This window comes from Mustela nivalis (assembly GCF_964662115.1).
Source record: "Mustela nivalis genome assembly, chromosome: 1".
NCBI lineage: Eukaryota > Metazoa > Chordata > Mammalia > Carnivora > Mustelidae > Mustela > Mustela nivalis.
This window is the reverse complement of record NC_139020.1, coordinates 118036762-118051207: the sequence shown is the minus strand read 5'-3', so window position 1 is coordinate 118051207 and position 14446 is coordinate 118036762. Positions and strand designations below refer to the sequence as shown.

Genomic DNA, 14446 nt, shown 5'->3' with positions numbered 1-14446 from the left:
TCATTTAAAAAATGTCACTAGGGGGCGCCTGGGTGGCTCAGTGGGTTAAGCCTCTGCCTTCTGCTCAGGTCATGATCTCAGGGTCCTCGGATCAAGCCCCGCATCGGGCTCTCTGCTTGGCGGGGAGCCTGCTTCCTCCTCTCTCTCTCTGCCTGCCTCTCTGCCTCCTTGTGATCTCTGTCTGTCAAATAAATAAATAAAATCTTAAAAAAAAAAAAAAAATCAACTAGGAGCGTCCGGGTGGCTCAGTGGGTTAAGCCTCTGCTTTCGGCTTGGTTCATGATCCCAGGGTCCTGGGATCGAGCCCCACATCGGGCTCTCTGCTCAGCAGGTGGCCTGCTTCCCTCTCTCTCTGCCTGCCTCTCTGCCTGCTTGTGATCTCTGTCTGTCAAATAAATAAGTAAAATCTTAAAAAGAAATGTCAACTAACCTAAGTGGAACCTAAGAAAGCAGCTTTTATTCCCAGGCATAGCCCTGTGGACTGGGCAGGTACAGGGATGGGAAGGAAACTCTAGATATGTGAATCCAGAGGAACGATCCTTCCCCTCCAGGATGCTTTCTTTCCAGAATTCTCTTCCACTATAATAATATGGAGGGTTCTGGGTCTGGTTTTAATAATATGTGGTGACAATTCCCCCTCACAATACTGCACTATAAGTAACCGCTAAAAGTTTGACCTTGTCAAAGTCGGGGGGCGGGGGTAGAAGTGTTATAGTTTGATGAGGATTTATTTGGTGGAAGGGAAAAGATTTCTGGTAGGAGATGTGGTTTTTGGTGCTCATCTCCCCAGTAGTTGCTCCTTTTCCTCCCTGGCACCATTTGTTACCTAATAAAGTCAGGTATGAAGCCACATCCTACCTACTAATATAAATACAATTGCACATTTCTTAAAATTCACTTCTTAAAAGTAAGTAAATTCAAGAAAAGGTGTCATTAGTTTGAGAGAGGAGTGCAAGCTGGCCCATACAGTAAATATTTGAAATCACAGAACCAGAATATCTTAGTAAAAGGCTCTGTCCTTGTCTGTTGAGGTTATCAAAATGCTAATACTCAACATTAAACATAATACCCTCTGGGCTATGACTGAGTTTGTTTTACACTTTTCAATCAAAAGACAACTTCCAAAGTTAGTGATATTGACAGTATAATTTCTGACATGAAGGTTAAAACCAGTGCACCAGGGGCACCTGGGTGGCTCAGTGGGTTAAGCCTCTGCCTTCAGCTCAGGTTATGATCTCAGCGTCCTGGGATAGAGCCCCACATCAGGCTCTGCTCAGTGGGGAGCCTGCTTCTCTCTCTACCTGCCTCTGCCTACTTGTGATCTCTCTGTCATATGAATAAATAAAATCTTAAAAACAAAAACAAACAAAAACCAGTGCACCATGTCTCACCACGAGTATCTTCAGCTCTAGTCCCTCTACCTCTACTTTCCACCCCAACAAAAAAGGAGAAGCACCTGCCAGAGTTAGCTGAGAGCCACCCCATGTCCCATATACCTCTTCCACATCTAATCTGAAGCACAACATGGGAAAATAGGTAAGGACTTCCTTTAGCACAAACTGCCCCACATGAATAAAGAAACCAGAACTATTCTCTATGGCCTTATAAAAGACAGGTCTCAAGTGTTTGTTTTTGTTGTTGTTGTTTTTAATTTCTCATTTCTAAAAAGAAAAATGTTGCATAAACATAAAGCACTACAGACCTTGGGTTGAGGGCTGCAACCACAACATTTAAGAAATACTTGTCTCAGAGAAAAGCAAATACTGCATTATCTCACTCATACATGGAATCTGAAAAAAAGAAACCCCAAACCAAACCCACAGATAGAGGACAGACTGGTGGTGGCCAGAGGGTGGGGGTGGAGGAAATGGGTGAAGGTGGTCAAGAGACACAAACTTCCAGTCAGAAGATAAGTCCTGGAAAAGTAATGTATACCATGGTAACTATAGTTAGTACTGTATTTTATAGAAAATTACTAAGAGAGTCATCTTAAAAGTTCTCATCACAAGAAAAAGAGCTTATAACTATGTGAGGTTATGGGCATGAACTAAATTTATTGTGGTCATCGTTTGGCAATGTATACATTTATCAAATCATTATGTTGTACACCTAAAACAAACACAGTGTTAGATATCAATTATATCCTACTTAAAAAAAGAATACATCCCCAATACATGTTCAAAACCACCCCCAACCCCAAAAAAGAACTCTTGTCTCTATGGAGAACAAACCACCAACTTTGAAATAATTGGGGCATGGGAAACCTTGTGCATGGACCGAAGGCTTGACTTCTCACAGAAATGAGCCCCTCATACAGAATTTTTATTTATTGTTTCTGGAAGCTATGAGTACCCAGTTGCACTGTCACAACTATGAACTAGAGGCAGCTCTAACTTATAGTAGGACTAAGTGGTCCTGAAGCACTCACTTACATAGAAATTTTAATTTAAGAAACTTAAGAATATGGAAAAGTTATGCTTATATAAATATTAAATATCACATTATGGACAGTAACTCAATGTTGCTTTAGTTAATAATCACATTTGGGGGGGCAGTTTTCAGCATTGCCATGTTTTAGGCACTATGCTAAGTATTTCTCATGCATGTCCCTTTCATTTGCACAATGACCCTACGAGGTGGGCACCATCCCCCTCGAGTTAATGAAGAAACAAGGTGCAGAGCAACTGAGTCACTTCCTGAAGTCATACCACTAATAATTAACCAGGTCTGACGAAGGTCCAGACTTTTCACCTACAGTACATAAACTAAACAGTCTGTAAAATCGGGCTCCCAAAAAAAAAAAAAAAATCGGGCTCCAAAACAAGTTTTTTGTTTTGTTTTGTTTTGTTTAAGATTTTAGTTATTTATTTGACAGAGACACAAGCAGGGCGAGGAGAGGGGGAAACAGGCTCCCCTCTGAACAGAGAGTCCAATGGGGGCTCGATCCTAGGACCCTGGGATCATGACCTGAGCCAAAGGCAGATGCTTAATGACTGAGCCACCTAGACGCCCCATTCTTATTTTTTAAAAGAACTGAAAACACTTTGAAACAAGTGTTGGAAAATGTCACCAGGATTTGGTAAGATTATGATCAAATGTTCACTGAGCTCCCACTAGGCACCCTGTATTGCTAGATTCTGGGATACAGAAATCAATAAGAAATAGTTCTCATTTCTCAAAAAATTCAGTGATGTTGGTGGGGGACACAGGTACAGTGACAGACCATAATACATGACAGAAAGTCTAACAGGGAGATACAGGATATTACAGAAAGATGAGGAATGGTACTTAATCTAGCCAGTGCGTGGCAGGAAGTTTACTGGAGGAAGAATGGTGAAGAGTTGCCAGCCGAAGAGGGTGGGCTGCTCATCCCAGACAGAGAGCAGAGCCTGGCATGGACTAGAGGCAAGAAGTAGGGTAGTAGTATGGTAACAGGGGAGACTTGCAAAAAGGTCCAGGCGGTTGAAGCATGGAGTGAGAGGCAAGGCACAGGTAAGGCTGGGGAGGCGGGCAGGGTCCAAATCATGAAGAATTTGAAATGAGTGAAGGGTTTTAAGCAGGGAAACAAGCTCAGAATTATCCTTTAGGGGCACCTGGGTGGCTCAGTGGGTTAAACTTCTGCCTTCGGCTCACATTATCTCAGGGTCCTGGGATCAAGCTCCACATCAGGCTTTCTACTCCACAGGGAGCCTTCTTACCCCTCTCTCTCTGCCTGCCTCTCTACCAACTTGTGATCTCTCTCTCTCTGTCAAATGAATAAGTAAAATCTTTAAAAGAAAAAGAAAAAAAAATTATCCTTTAACTAAATTAAATCACTCACAGGCTATGTGAAGTATGGGCTTAGAGTCACATAGCCCAAGGTTCAACTCCTGGCTCTACAGCTTATTAACCGTGAACTTTGGCAAGATACAAAACCTTCTAAGGGGGCACCTGGGTGGCTCAGTTGGTTAAGCGTCTGCCTTCAGCTCAGGTCATGATCTCAGGGTCCTGAGCTCACTGGGGAGTCTGCTTCTCCTTCTCCCTCTCCCCACTGCTTGTGCTTGTGTTCTCTCTCTCAAATAAATAAAATCTTAAAAAAAAAAAAATTTAAACCTCTAAGCTTTAGTCTTGTCACCAGTAAAATGGGGGGGGGGGGGTAAATGAGGTAATGAATATAAAGCACTGGAACACAGTAAATGCTCCATAAAGGGGAGCTCTTATTATTGCTGATAATATTAAAAGACTAGAAGTTCAGGGAGACCCCCAAGGGAGCCTAGATGAGGCACACTGAGGCCCTAAATAGTGGTAAAAAAAAAAAACTGGACAATCTCAAACAGACGCAGGAAAGAGAAATGATAAAATGTGATGTCCACCTGGCTATGGGAGTAAGGGTGCGAGAGGTGGAAGAGCAGTCAGTGAGCTCTAGGTCTAGGTTAGGTGATTAAAGGCCAGTGCCTGGTGGTGCCCCTGACAAAGAGAGTAAGGGAGGCAGAACAAGCCTGAGAATCTGACTCATATGGAGGAGGAAGTGTGTGTTAGGAAGTAGATAGCCAGCAGGCAAAGGGATGATCTGGAGTCTAGGGTGCAGAGGAGGCCTGGAGTTAAAAAAGGGGGTGTCACAAGTATCTCACAGCATGAGAAGAGAAGAGATCACCCACAGAGGGCATATTCAGTCAGAAGAGCAAAGAGTTAGGCCAGGCTCTCGGAAAACCCACAGTGAAGAGTCAAGGAGAGAAAGAAAAGCCCCCAAAGAAAGAAGAGAAACTCAACGTACAAGAAAAGCCAGAACAGCTCAGTGTAATGGAAACTGAAGGAGCAGGACCTAATAGAGGGAGTCATCAGTAGTGCCCACGTAGTCGAGAAGTTCAGGAAGTTCCAAACATCCTCAGAATTTAGCAGAAACTGTTGCTGATTTTAGGCCAAAGGGCACTTTTACTAGGACAAGGAGATCCAACTGCTGGTCTAAGGTATTAACGGGAGTGAGGAAGTGGAAAGCATCCACCACAAATCTGGTAAAAGGGAAAGAGAGGAATTAAGTAGTGGTAAGGGAGGAATGTAGGGTCAAAGATTAGGTTACAAATTATTTTTAGGATGGCGTACCCTGGGCATTTTGTGAGAAGGAAAAGGTGGATGACAGAGAGTGATGATGCAGGAGAGAGCATCACTGACAGAGCAAGGTCCTTGAGGAATGAAAAAGGAATTTTTAAGTATCCACTATGTGTCCAGGCACCACGCTAGGTCCTGGGGACACTTGTCCACAAACTGTCAGAGCAGAGTATGGCATGAACACCAGTCTGGAGCTCATCCATCCAGAGGAGCTCAGAAGGGGGCCCATCTGACTGGGGCTTTCCTGAACCCAAGCTTGTGTCTGCTCACCTTTCTACTCTCATTGTCCAGCCCCGTGCCTGGCACCAACCTGCCAGGCATTCGGTAATGTTCCTGATATGAATGAATACATAGACTGGTCAGAAACTTTATTTCTAGGGGCAGAAATTTTACAAAGAGGTATGAAAACACATTCTAAGAAAAAGGAAATTGGGGCACTAAAATATAATAAAATATGAATTAAAATGTAGCATACATGCTCAGAAAACATGTACCTACAGAAAGCTGAAGGTTAGGAGAATGGGGAGAATGGAGCACAAGGTTTAATCACATGGAAAAGGCATGAAATGGTTCTAGGACTCTCTCTGGCCAAATGTAATTGCAAGCTTATGCTTAAAATTTATTTAACCATCTAAGAATGGACAAAACTGTTCATCTCAAAACTGCAGATAAAGGATTAAAAAGGAAACGTGTGTGAAATAATACATCAGCTAAAACCACTTTACTGGTTATGTGACACAGCCCAGGTTCCATAACCTCTGAGAAAGCAGACCGTGTGGCAGATGAGATCCCAAGCCCTTTTCAAATCTCTTGCTCAAAGGTTCTAAAGCAGTGCTTCTTAGCCTTTTGGGGATCACATACTCTTGTGGGAACCTAATGAAAACTACATATTCTTACCCAGCTACCCCTCACATAAATATAGACACAAGCACACAAAATTCCACAAATCATGAGAAACCCCTGACTGTAGACCTTCTTCCTAGCAGGAAATAAGGCAAGGTCAGCTGTTTATAATGAAGATGCTTGTTCTTCCTTAAAATTAATGGAACCAGGTATCAGAGTGACCCTGCAAGACCTACAGGGGATAGCTTGCTACGTGTCCACCTATGTGTCCTTCTGAACCAAGCCTTCTCATCTCTAAACTCCACAGTGCCAAGCGCTGTGCCCTGAATGTAGTAAGTACCCACTTAATTTGTGAATTAAGTTGAAACATGGTTCTGGAGTTTTCAGACATTTGGTGCTTCCTGAGGTCAACTGCAAATATCCCTTTCAGAGACAAGTCTAAACTCACAGAAACCACCATGGGCTTATTCTACAAAATCTGTCAAATTTCAGGAATTGATTTCTATTTGATTAGAAGGGTTTAGCCCACCCCGGACAAGGAAGCTATACCTCAGTTCTGAAGCAGAATTTGATGACCTATCTCTTCCCCTCCCAAAGAAAACACACTTATTTGCTTTTTGTAGAAATTCCTAACACTTATATAACTATACTTTGATTTTTCCAATCCCTCTTACCTTCATTCAGCATTCGTTTGGGAGATGGCAATATATGTAGTACTCCATTTTAAACATAAGAAAAGAGCATATAATATTTAAGTGATTACAGAGAGGGCTTTCCACATAGCCCAGAACGAGGACCCCAAGCCACATTTTAATGAATATGCTAGTGCTTCTGTCATCCTTATAACAAGGTGAGAGGGGCCTCTTTACATTGACAGAGTGAAACACCCGTGACATTTAATAAACTGCCGAATGATAACCCTAGTAGTACCTGTCATTTAAGAAACCAAAAACCATGCCAATGTAAATAATTTTATATACAATGATTAAATAGTTTTGTTTTTTTCAATATTCAGTCATAATCAAATTGACCTATAATTGACTTTTTAAAAAAGCAGAGCCTACTGTATATAGTAGGGGGAAAATTCCATACTTACCTACTGCACAATGTAAAATCTAGAGAAAAAAAGGTGGGGGGGGAGAATTAGTAAAGATCAATAACAACATATAGTTCTTATAAACTTTTCAGTATTAGACTTGAAAAACACACATTTCATTTTTAAACTTGGTGATTTAACAAAATGTACATTCTTATTTATTTTTGTTTGTTCCTTTTTAGTTTGTGAATCTGTGGAAGATTTTCTAAGGAATCAATCTTACCCAGGAGTCTACCAGACGTCATGAATCTCTTTTACAATACATAAATTTGTAAGAGCAGTAGGTGTCTCTCTTCCATGTCCCATATTCTACAGAACAGAACGGTCACAGACTACGAAACACAGAGTCAGAAGAGCCTTTGTTGGCTCTTCTTACCCGGCAGGCCCTTCAATGCAGATATTCATTCAACCTACAAAGTTCACAGTGAGACTCCATCTTGTCTCACTTGGTGACCTCATTACAGGCATTTTCCCAGTCCAATATGTGACCCTAGATCTTCATGCTCCAGGCCCACACTGCAAACTGGGTTTGGACATCTTCATCTAGGTATACTAGCAGCACCTCAAACATGGCATGCCTCTTCAAGAAACTCCCCTTTCCTTCCCTCATACCTGCTATGCTTTTTGATAATCAATCTCCCAGTCTTCCAAGTTCAACTGTTCTCTTGTTCCCTCACCTACAAGTCCTACTGTTTCTAAGTCCTACCAATACTTCTGGCATCAGTCTTCCCTGTTTTTATTTCCAGTGCCTTTTTATTTCCACTGCTATGTCCTATCCTTCTCAGTGGTCATCCAAGTGGCCAATTAGGTTATTGTAAATTCTAATCCATCCTGTATATGGCATTGCTTTAACCCAGTGGTGGTTTCGGTAAAGATGTAATCTAAGGAGCTGGGTTCGAGATGGTGGTGTAGCAAGACCTGAACTCACCTCCTCTGTGGATACAAATCTACAGCTAACTGTAGAATAATCCTTCCTAAAAGGGACCTGAAAGTTCAATGAATAGGAGCCTTCACAACAAAGAATAAAAAGATAACAGCAGAATGGGAAAGAGGGGCAGAAACACAGACTGGCTAGGGAATAAAACAAACGCAGCGATGGTGGGTCACAATTGGGAGGGGCATCAAAAGTATAGATTTTTCCCAGAGGATCAAAGGTACCTGAATTCTATATCTGGCACCCAAATTCTAGATCCTGCACAGGAGAGACGAGCCCCCAAAACACTAGGCTCTGAAAATCAATAGGAATCACTTTTACAAGGTCTATAAAGCTGCAGGAAACAGAAAACCTGATCTTAAAGGGCCCATACACAGACTCACTCATCCCAGAAACCAGTGTAAAACACCAACTTGAAGAATACATAGAGCACAGATTAAGGAGAATCATTTGTTAACCTTAAAAGCATCTGCCTGAAAAGGAAGGAAACAGCAGGGACTCTCTCTGGAAAATGACACCAGTGGGAGCAATTTTTGCAATTCAAGTCTACCTTACTAATGTAGGTGGTGGTGGGCACCATTTTGGAATTCCTCTAAAATTCTAGTAACAGTGGAAATACCCTGCAGAGCACCCAGCCCACAGACAACCTGCAGCAGCTGCAGATACCTGCAGCCCAACCAAGTGTCAGAGTAGCCCACCAACCACAGCCCCAGGCCCTGGCACAGCAGGAGGGCACGCACCGCCCACAGAGGAGACACCTCTTGAGCACCTGGTTTTGGTGACTAAGAGACTGTATTTCTGGGCCAAATAGTACCATTGCCTCTATAAGGTCATTCATTCAAGACTGGGAGAGGTAGCTGACTTATCTCACCCAGAGAAACAAACACAAAGACTTAGGCAAGATGAGGAGACAGAGTAATATATTCCAAAGAAAAGAACATAACAAAAATCTTAGAAAAAGAACCAAATGAATCACAGATAAGCAATCACCCTGATTTAAAAAGTTCAAAGAAATTATCATATAAATGCTCAGTAAACTCAGTAGAAAACTGGTTGAACACAATGAGAACTTAAACAAAGATATAGAAAATTTACAAAAGTACCAAACAGAAATTTGAAAAATAAACTAGAAGGCTTCAAAAGCAGACTGGATGAAGTAGAATGCATCAGTGAGCTGGAAGACAAAGCAAGGGAATTTGCCCAGAAAGAAGAGCAAAATGAAACTAAAAAATTGAGATGAACCAAACACATAGAGGGGATGAAGAAGTTCAACCTTTAGGTTATAAAATAAATTAAGGATTCCGAACACCTACAAAACCAATAGGAGATCAAAGAGAAGAAGAGCGGCAATTCTAGAAACAGAAAATCAACCACATTTTGAAAGGTAGAAACGGTCGAGAAGTGAATCCAAAGTGATAGGAAGACAGACTGCAGGGGGAGGGGCCGGCTGCTGGCAAGCAGCTGAGCAACATAGCACAAAATCAGAACATTTAAAAGTCTGATTCACTGAGGGACATCGCTCCAGAGGCTAAGCTGGGGTGAAGCCCAGATGGGGACAGGGTGGTCAGGTCCCAAGGGGTCACAGAAGGATCGGGGGTGTCTGAGTGTCCCAGAGCTCACAGGTATTAGAGCGGGGAAGCTCGCTACAGAGACACAGCCAAGGACTGAATGCTCAACTTGGAGTTGAACCATAATCCGTGGCACAGTCAGACCACTGCTCTGTGAACAAGGACCCCACAACATCTGGGGAGACCCCCCACCCCCAGTTATTCAGAAAACTAAATGAGAGAAACATGCAGCAAAGAATACTATATCCAACTTGGCTATCATTGAAAATGGAGACAAACAAAAACTAAAAGAATTTGTAAAGAGCAAACCAGCTCTACGGGAAATACTGAAAGGGGTCCTCTAAGCAAAGAGAGAGCCCAAAAGAAGTAGATCAGAAAGGAACAGAGACAATATACAATAACAGTCACCTACAGGCAATACAATGGCACTAAATTCATATCTCTCAATAGTTAGCCTGAAAGTAAATGGGCTAAATGCCCCAATCAAAAGACACAAGGTATCAGAATGGATAAAAAAGATAAGACCCATCAATATGCTGTCTATAAGAAACTCATTTTAGACCCAGAGACACCTCCAGATTTAAAGTGAGGGGGCGGAAAACAATTTACCATGTTAATGGACATCAAAAGAAAGCAGGGGTGGCAATCCTTATATCAGATCAATTAGATTTTAAGCCAAAGACTATAATAAGAGTGAGGAAAGACACTATATCATACTCAAAGGGTCTGTCCAACCAGAAGATCTAACAATTTTAAATGTCTATGCCCCCAATGTGGGAGCAGCCAACTATGTAAACCAATTAATAACAAAATCAAAGAAACACATCAACAATAACACAGTAATAGTAGGGGACTTTAACACTCCCCTCACTGAAATGGACAGGTCATCCAAGCAAAAGATCAACAAGGAAATAAAGGCCTTAAATGACACAATGGACCAGATGGACATCACAGATATATTCAGAACATTCCATCCAAAAGCAACAGTTACCTGAACATTCTTCTCTAGTACACATGGAACATTCTTCAGAATAGATCACATCCTGGGTCATAAATCAGGTCTCAACCAGTATCAAAAGATCGGGATCATTCCCGGGATATTTTCAGACCACAGCGCTCTAAAGCTAAAACTCAATCACAAGTGGAAATTTGGAAAGAACCCAAATACTTGGAGACTAAAGAGCATCCTTCTAAAGAATGAATGGGTAACCAGGAAATTAAAGAAGAATTGAAAAAAATTCATGGAAACAAATGATAATAAAAACACAACGGTTCAAACTCTGTGGGACACAGCAAAGGCAGTGCTGAGAGGAAAATTTATAGCGGTACAAGCCTTTCTCAAGAAACAAGAAAGGTCTCAAATACACAACCTAACCCTACACCTAAAGGAGCTGGAGAAAGAACACAAAGAAAGCCTAGCAGGAGAAGAAAAATCATAAAGATCAGAGCAAAAATCAATGAAATAAAAACCAAAAAAACCAATGGAACAAATCAATGAGACTAGGAGCTGGTTCTTTGAAAGAATTAATAAATTGATAAACCCCTGGTCAGACTTCTCAAAAAGAAGAGAAAGGACCCAAATAAATAAAATCATGAATGAAAGAGGAGATATCACAATCAACACCAAAGAAATACAAACAATGATAAGAACATATTATGAGCAACTATACGCCAGCAAATTTGACACTCTGGAAAAAATGGGTGCATTCCTAGAGACATATAAACTACCACAACTGAACCAGGAAGAAACAGAAAACCTGAACAGACCCATAACCAGTAAGGAGATTTAAACAGTCATCAAAAATCTCCAAACAAACAAAAGCCCTGGGCCAGATGGCTTCCCAGGGGAATTCTACCAAACATTTAAAGAAGAATTAATTCCTATTCTCCTGAATCTGTTCCAAAAAATAGAAATGAAAGGAAATCTCCCAAACTCATTTTATGAAGGCCAGCATTAACTTGATCCCAAAACCAGACAAAGATCCCATCAAAAAAGAGAATTACAGACCAATATCCTTGATGAACACAAATGTGAAAATTCTCACCAAAATACTAGACAATAGGACCCAACAGTATATTAAAATGATTATTCACCACGACCAACTGGGATTTATTCCAGGGCTGCAAGGTTGGTTCAACATCTGCAAATCAATCAATGTGATACAATACATTAATAAAAGAAAGGACAAGAACCATATGATACTCTCAATAGATGCTGAAAAAGCATTTGACAAAGTACAGCATCCTTTCCTAATCAAAACTCTTCAAAGTGTAGGAATAGAGGGTACATACCTCAATATCATCAAAGCCATCTATGAAAAACCATGGCGAATATCATTCTCAATGGAGAAAAACAGAGCTTTCCGCTAAGGTCAGGAACACAGCAGGGATGTCCACTATCACCAGTACTATTCAACATAGTACTGGAAGTCCTAACCTCAGCAATTAAAAGCATCCATAAAAATTAAATTAAAGGCATCCATATCGGCAAAGAAGTCATCAAATTATCAGATGATAATTTGCAGATGATAGTATACTACATGTGGAAAACCCAAAAGATTCCACTCCAAATCTGCTAGAACTTGTACAGGAATTCAGTAAAGTGTCAGGATATAAAATCAATGCACGGAAATCAGTTGCATTTCTTTAAACCAACAGTACAGAAGAAAGAGAAATTAAGGAGTCAATCCCATTTACAATTGCACTCAAAACCATAAGATACCTAGAAATAAACCTAACCAAAGAGGCAAAGAATCTATACTCAGAAACTATAAAGTACTCATAAAAGAAATTGAAGAAGACACAAAGAAATGGAAAAATGTTCCATGCTCATGGATTGGAAGAACAAATATTGTGAAAATGTCTATGCTACCTAAAGCAACCTACACATTTAATGCAATCCCTATCAAAATCCCATCCATTTTCTTCAAAGAAATGGAACAAATAATCCTAAAATTTATATGGAATCAGAAAGGTCCTCGAATAGTCAGAGGAATGTTGAAAAAGAAAGCCAAAGTTGGTGGCATCACAATTCTGGACTTCAAGCTCTATTACAAAGCTGTCATCATCAAGACAGCATGGTACTGGCACAAAAACAGACACATAGATCAATGGAACAGAATAGAGAGCCCAGAAATAGACCCTCAACTCTATGGTCAACTAACCTTCAACAAAGCAGGAAAGAACGTCCAGTGGAATAAAGACAGTCTCTTCAACAAATGGTGTTGGGAAAATTGGACAGCCACATGCAGAAAAATGAAACTGGACCATTTCCCTACACCACACATGAAAATAGACTCAAAATGGATGAAGGACGTCAATGTGAAAAAGGAACCCATCAAAATCCTTGAGGAGAACACAGGCAGCAACCTCTTCGACCTCAGCCACAACAACTTCTCCCTAGGAATATCACCAAAGACAAGGGAAGCAAGGGCAAAAATGAACTACTGGGACTTCATCAAGATCAAAAGCTTTTGCACAGCAAAGGAAAGAATTAACAAAACCAAAAGACAACTAACAGAATGGGAGAAGATATTTGCAAATGACATATCAGATAAAGGGCTAATATCCAAAATCTATAAAGAGCTTATCAAACTCAACACCCAAAGAATAATCCAATCAAGAAATGGGCAGAGGACAGGAACTGAGATTCCTGCAAAGAAGACATCCAGATGGCCAACAGACACATGAAAAAGTGCTCCACATCACTGGGCATCAGGGAAATATAAATCAAAACCACAATGGGATACCACCTCACGCCAGTCAGAATGGCTAAAATTAACAAGTGTAGGAAATGACAGATGCTGGCGAGGATGCGGAGAAAGGGGTACCCTCCTACACTGTTGGTGGGAATGCAAGCTGGTGCAGCCACTCTGGAAAACAGCATGGAGGTTCCTCAGAAAGTTGAAAATAGAGCTACCCTACAACCCAGCAATTGCACTACTGGGTATTTACCCTAACGATACAAACGTAGTGATCCAAAGGGGCACAGGCACCCAAATGTTTATAGCAGCAATGTCCACAATAGCCAAACTATGGAAAGAACCTAGATGTCCATCAACAGATGAAGGGATAAAGAAGATGTGGTGTATATATACCATGGAATACTATGCAGCCATCAAAAGAAATGAAATCTTGCCATTTGCATCGATGTGGATGGAACTAGAGGGTATTATGCTCAGCGAAATAAGTCAACCAGAGAAAGACAATTATCATATGAGCTCCCTGATATGAAGAAACTGATAGGCAATGTGGGGTGTCTGGGGGAGTAGGGAAGGAAAAAAATGAAACAAGATGGGATCGGGAGGGAGACAAACCATAAGAGACTCTTAATCTCACAAAACAAACTGAGGGTTGCCGGTGGGGAAGGGGTAGGGAAAGGGTGGTTGGGTTATGGACGTTGCAGAAGGTATGTGCTATGGTGAGTGCTATGAAGTGTGTAAACCTGGCACTTCACAGACCTGTACCCCTGGGGCTAATAATACATTATATGTGAATTAAAAAATAAAAAATTATATTAAAAAATAAATTAAGTCAAGGAGATGAAAAGTACAGCATAGGGAATATAGTCAATAATATTGTAATAATGTTGTATGGTATAATCTATGACTAAGCAGGCAAGATACACTGAAGATTCTCTTCAAAAATGACGCTGGGAGGGATACCTGAGTGACTCAGTTGTTATGCATCTGCCTTTGGCTCAGGTCACGATCTCAGGGTCCTGGGATCAAGCCCCACATCAGGCTTCCTGCTCAGTGGGAAGCCTGCTTCTCCCTCTGCCACCCGCCCCCACCTGTATTTCCTATCTTGCTCTCTCTCTCTCTGTAAAATAAATAAATAAAATCTTTAAAAAAGTGGTGCTGGGAAAACCGGACAGCTACATACAAAAAATGAAACCAGACCACTTTCTAATACCATATA

General features: G+C 41.1%; 1 protein-coding gene across 1 annotated transcript in view; it reads right to left on the bottom strand.

Annotated features, from left to right (window-relative positions):
- The window catches only part of HACD2 (3-hydroxyacyl-CoA dehydratase 2), a 120998-nt gene that overhangs the window by 80564 nt on the left and 25988 nt on the right, over positions 1 to 14446 (bottom strand). Inside the window, exon 3 of the mRNA XM_082744270.1 lies at positions 7025 to 7043. Within this exon, the coding sequence (XP_082600396.1) occupies positions 7025 to 7043 (19 nt within the window). The remainder of the gene's footprint in view (positions 1 to 7024; positions 7044 to 14446) is intronic.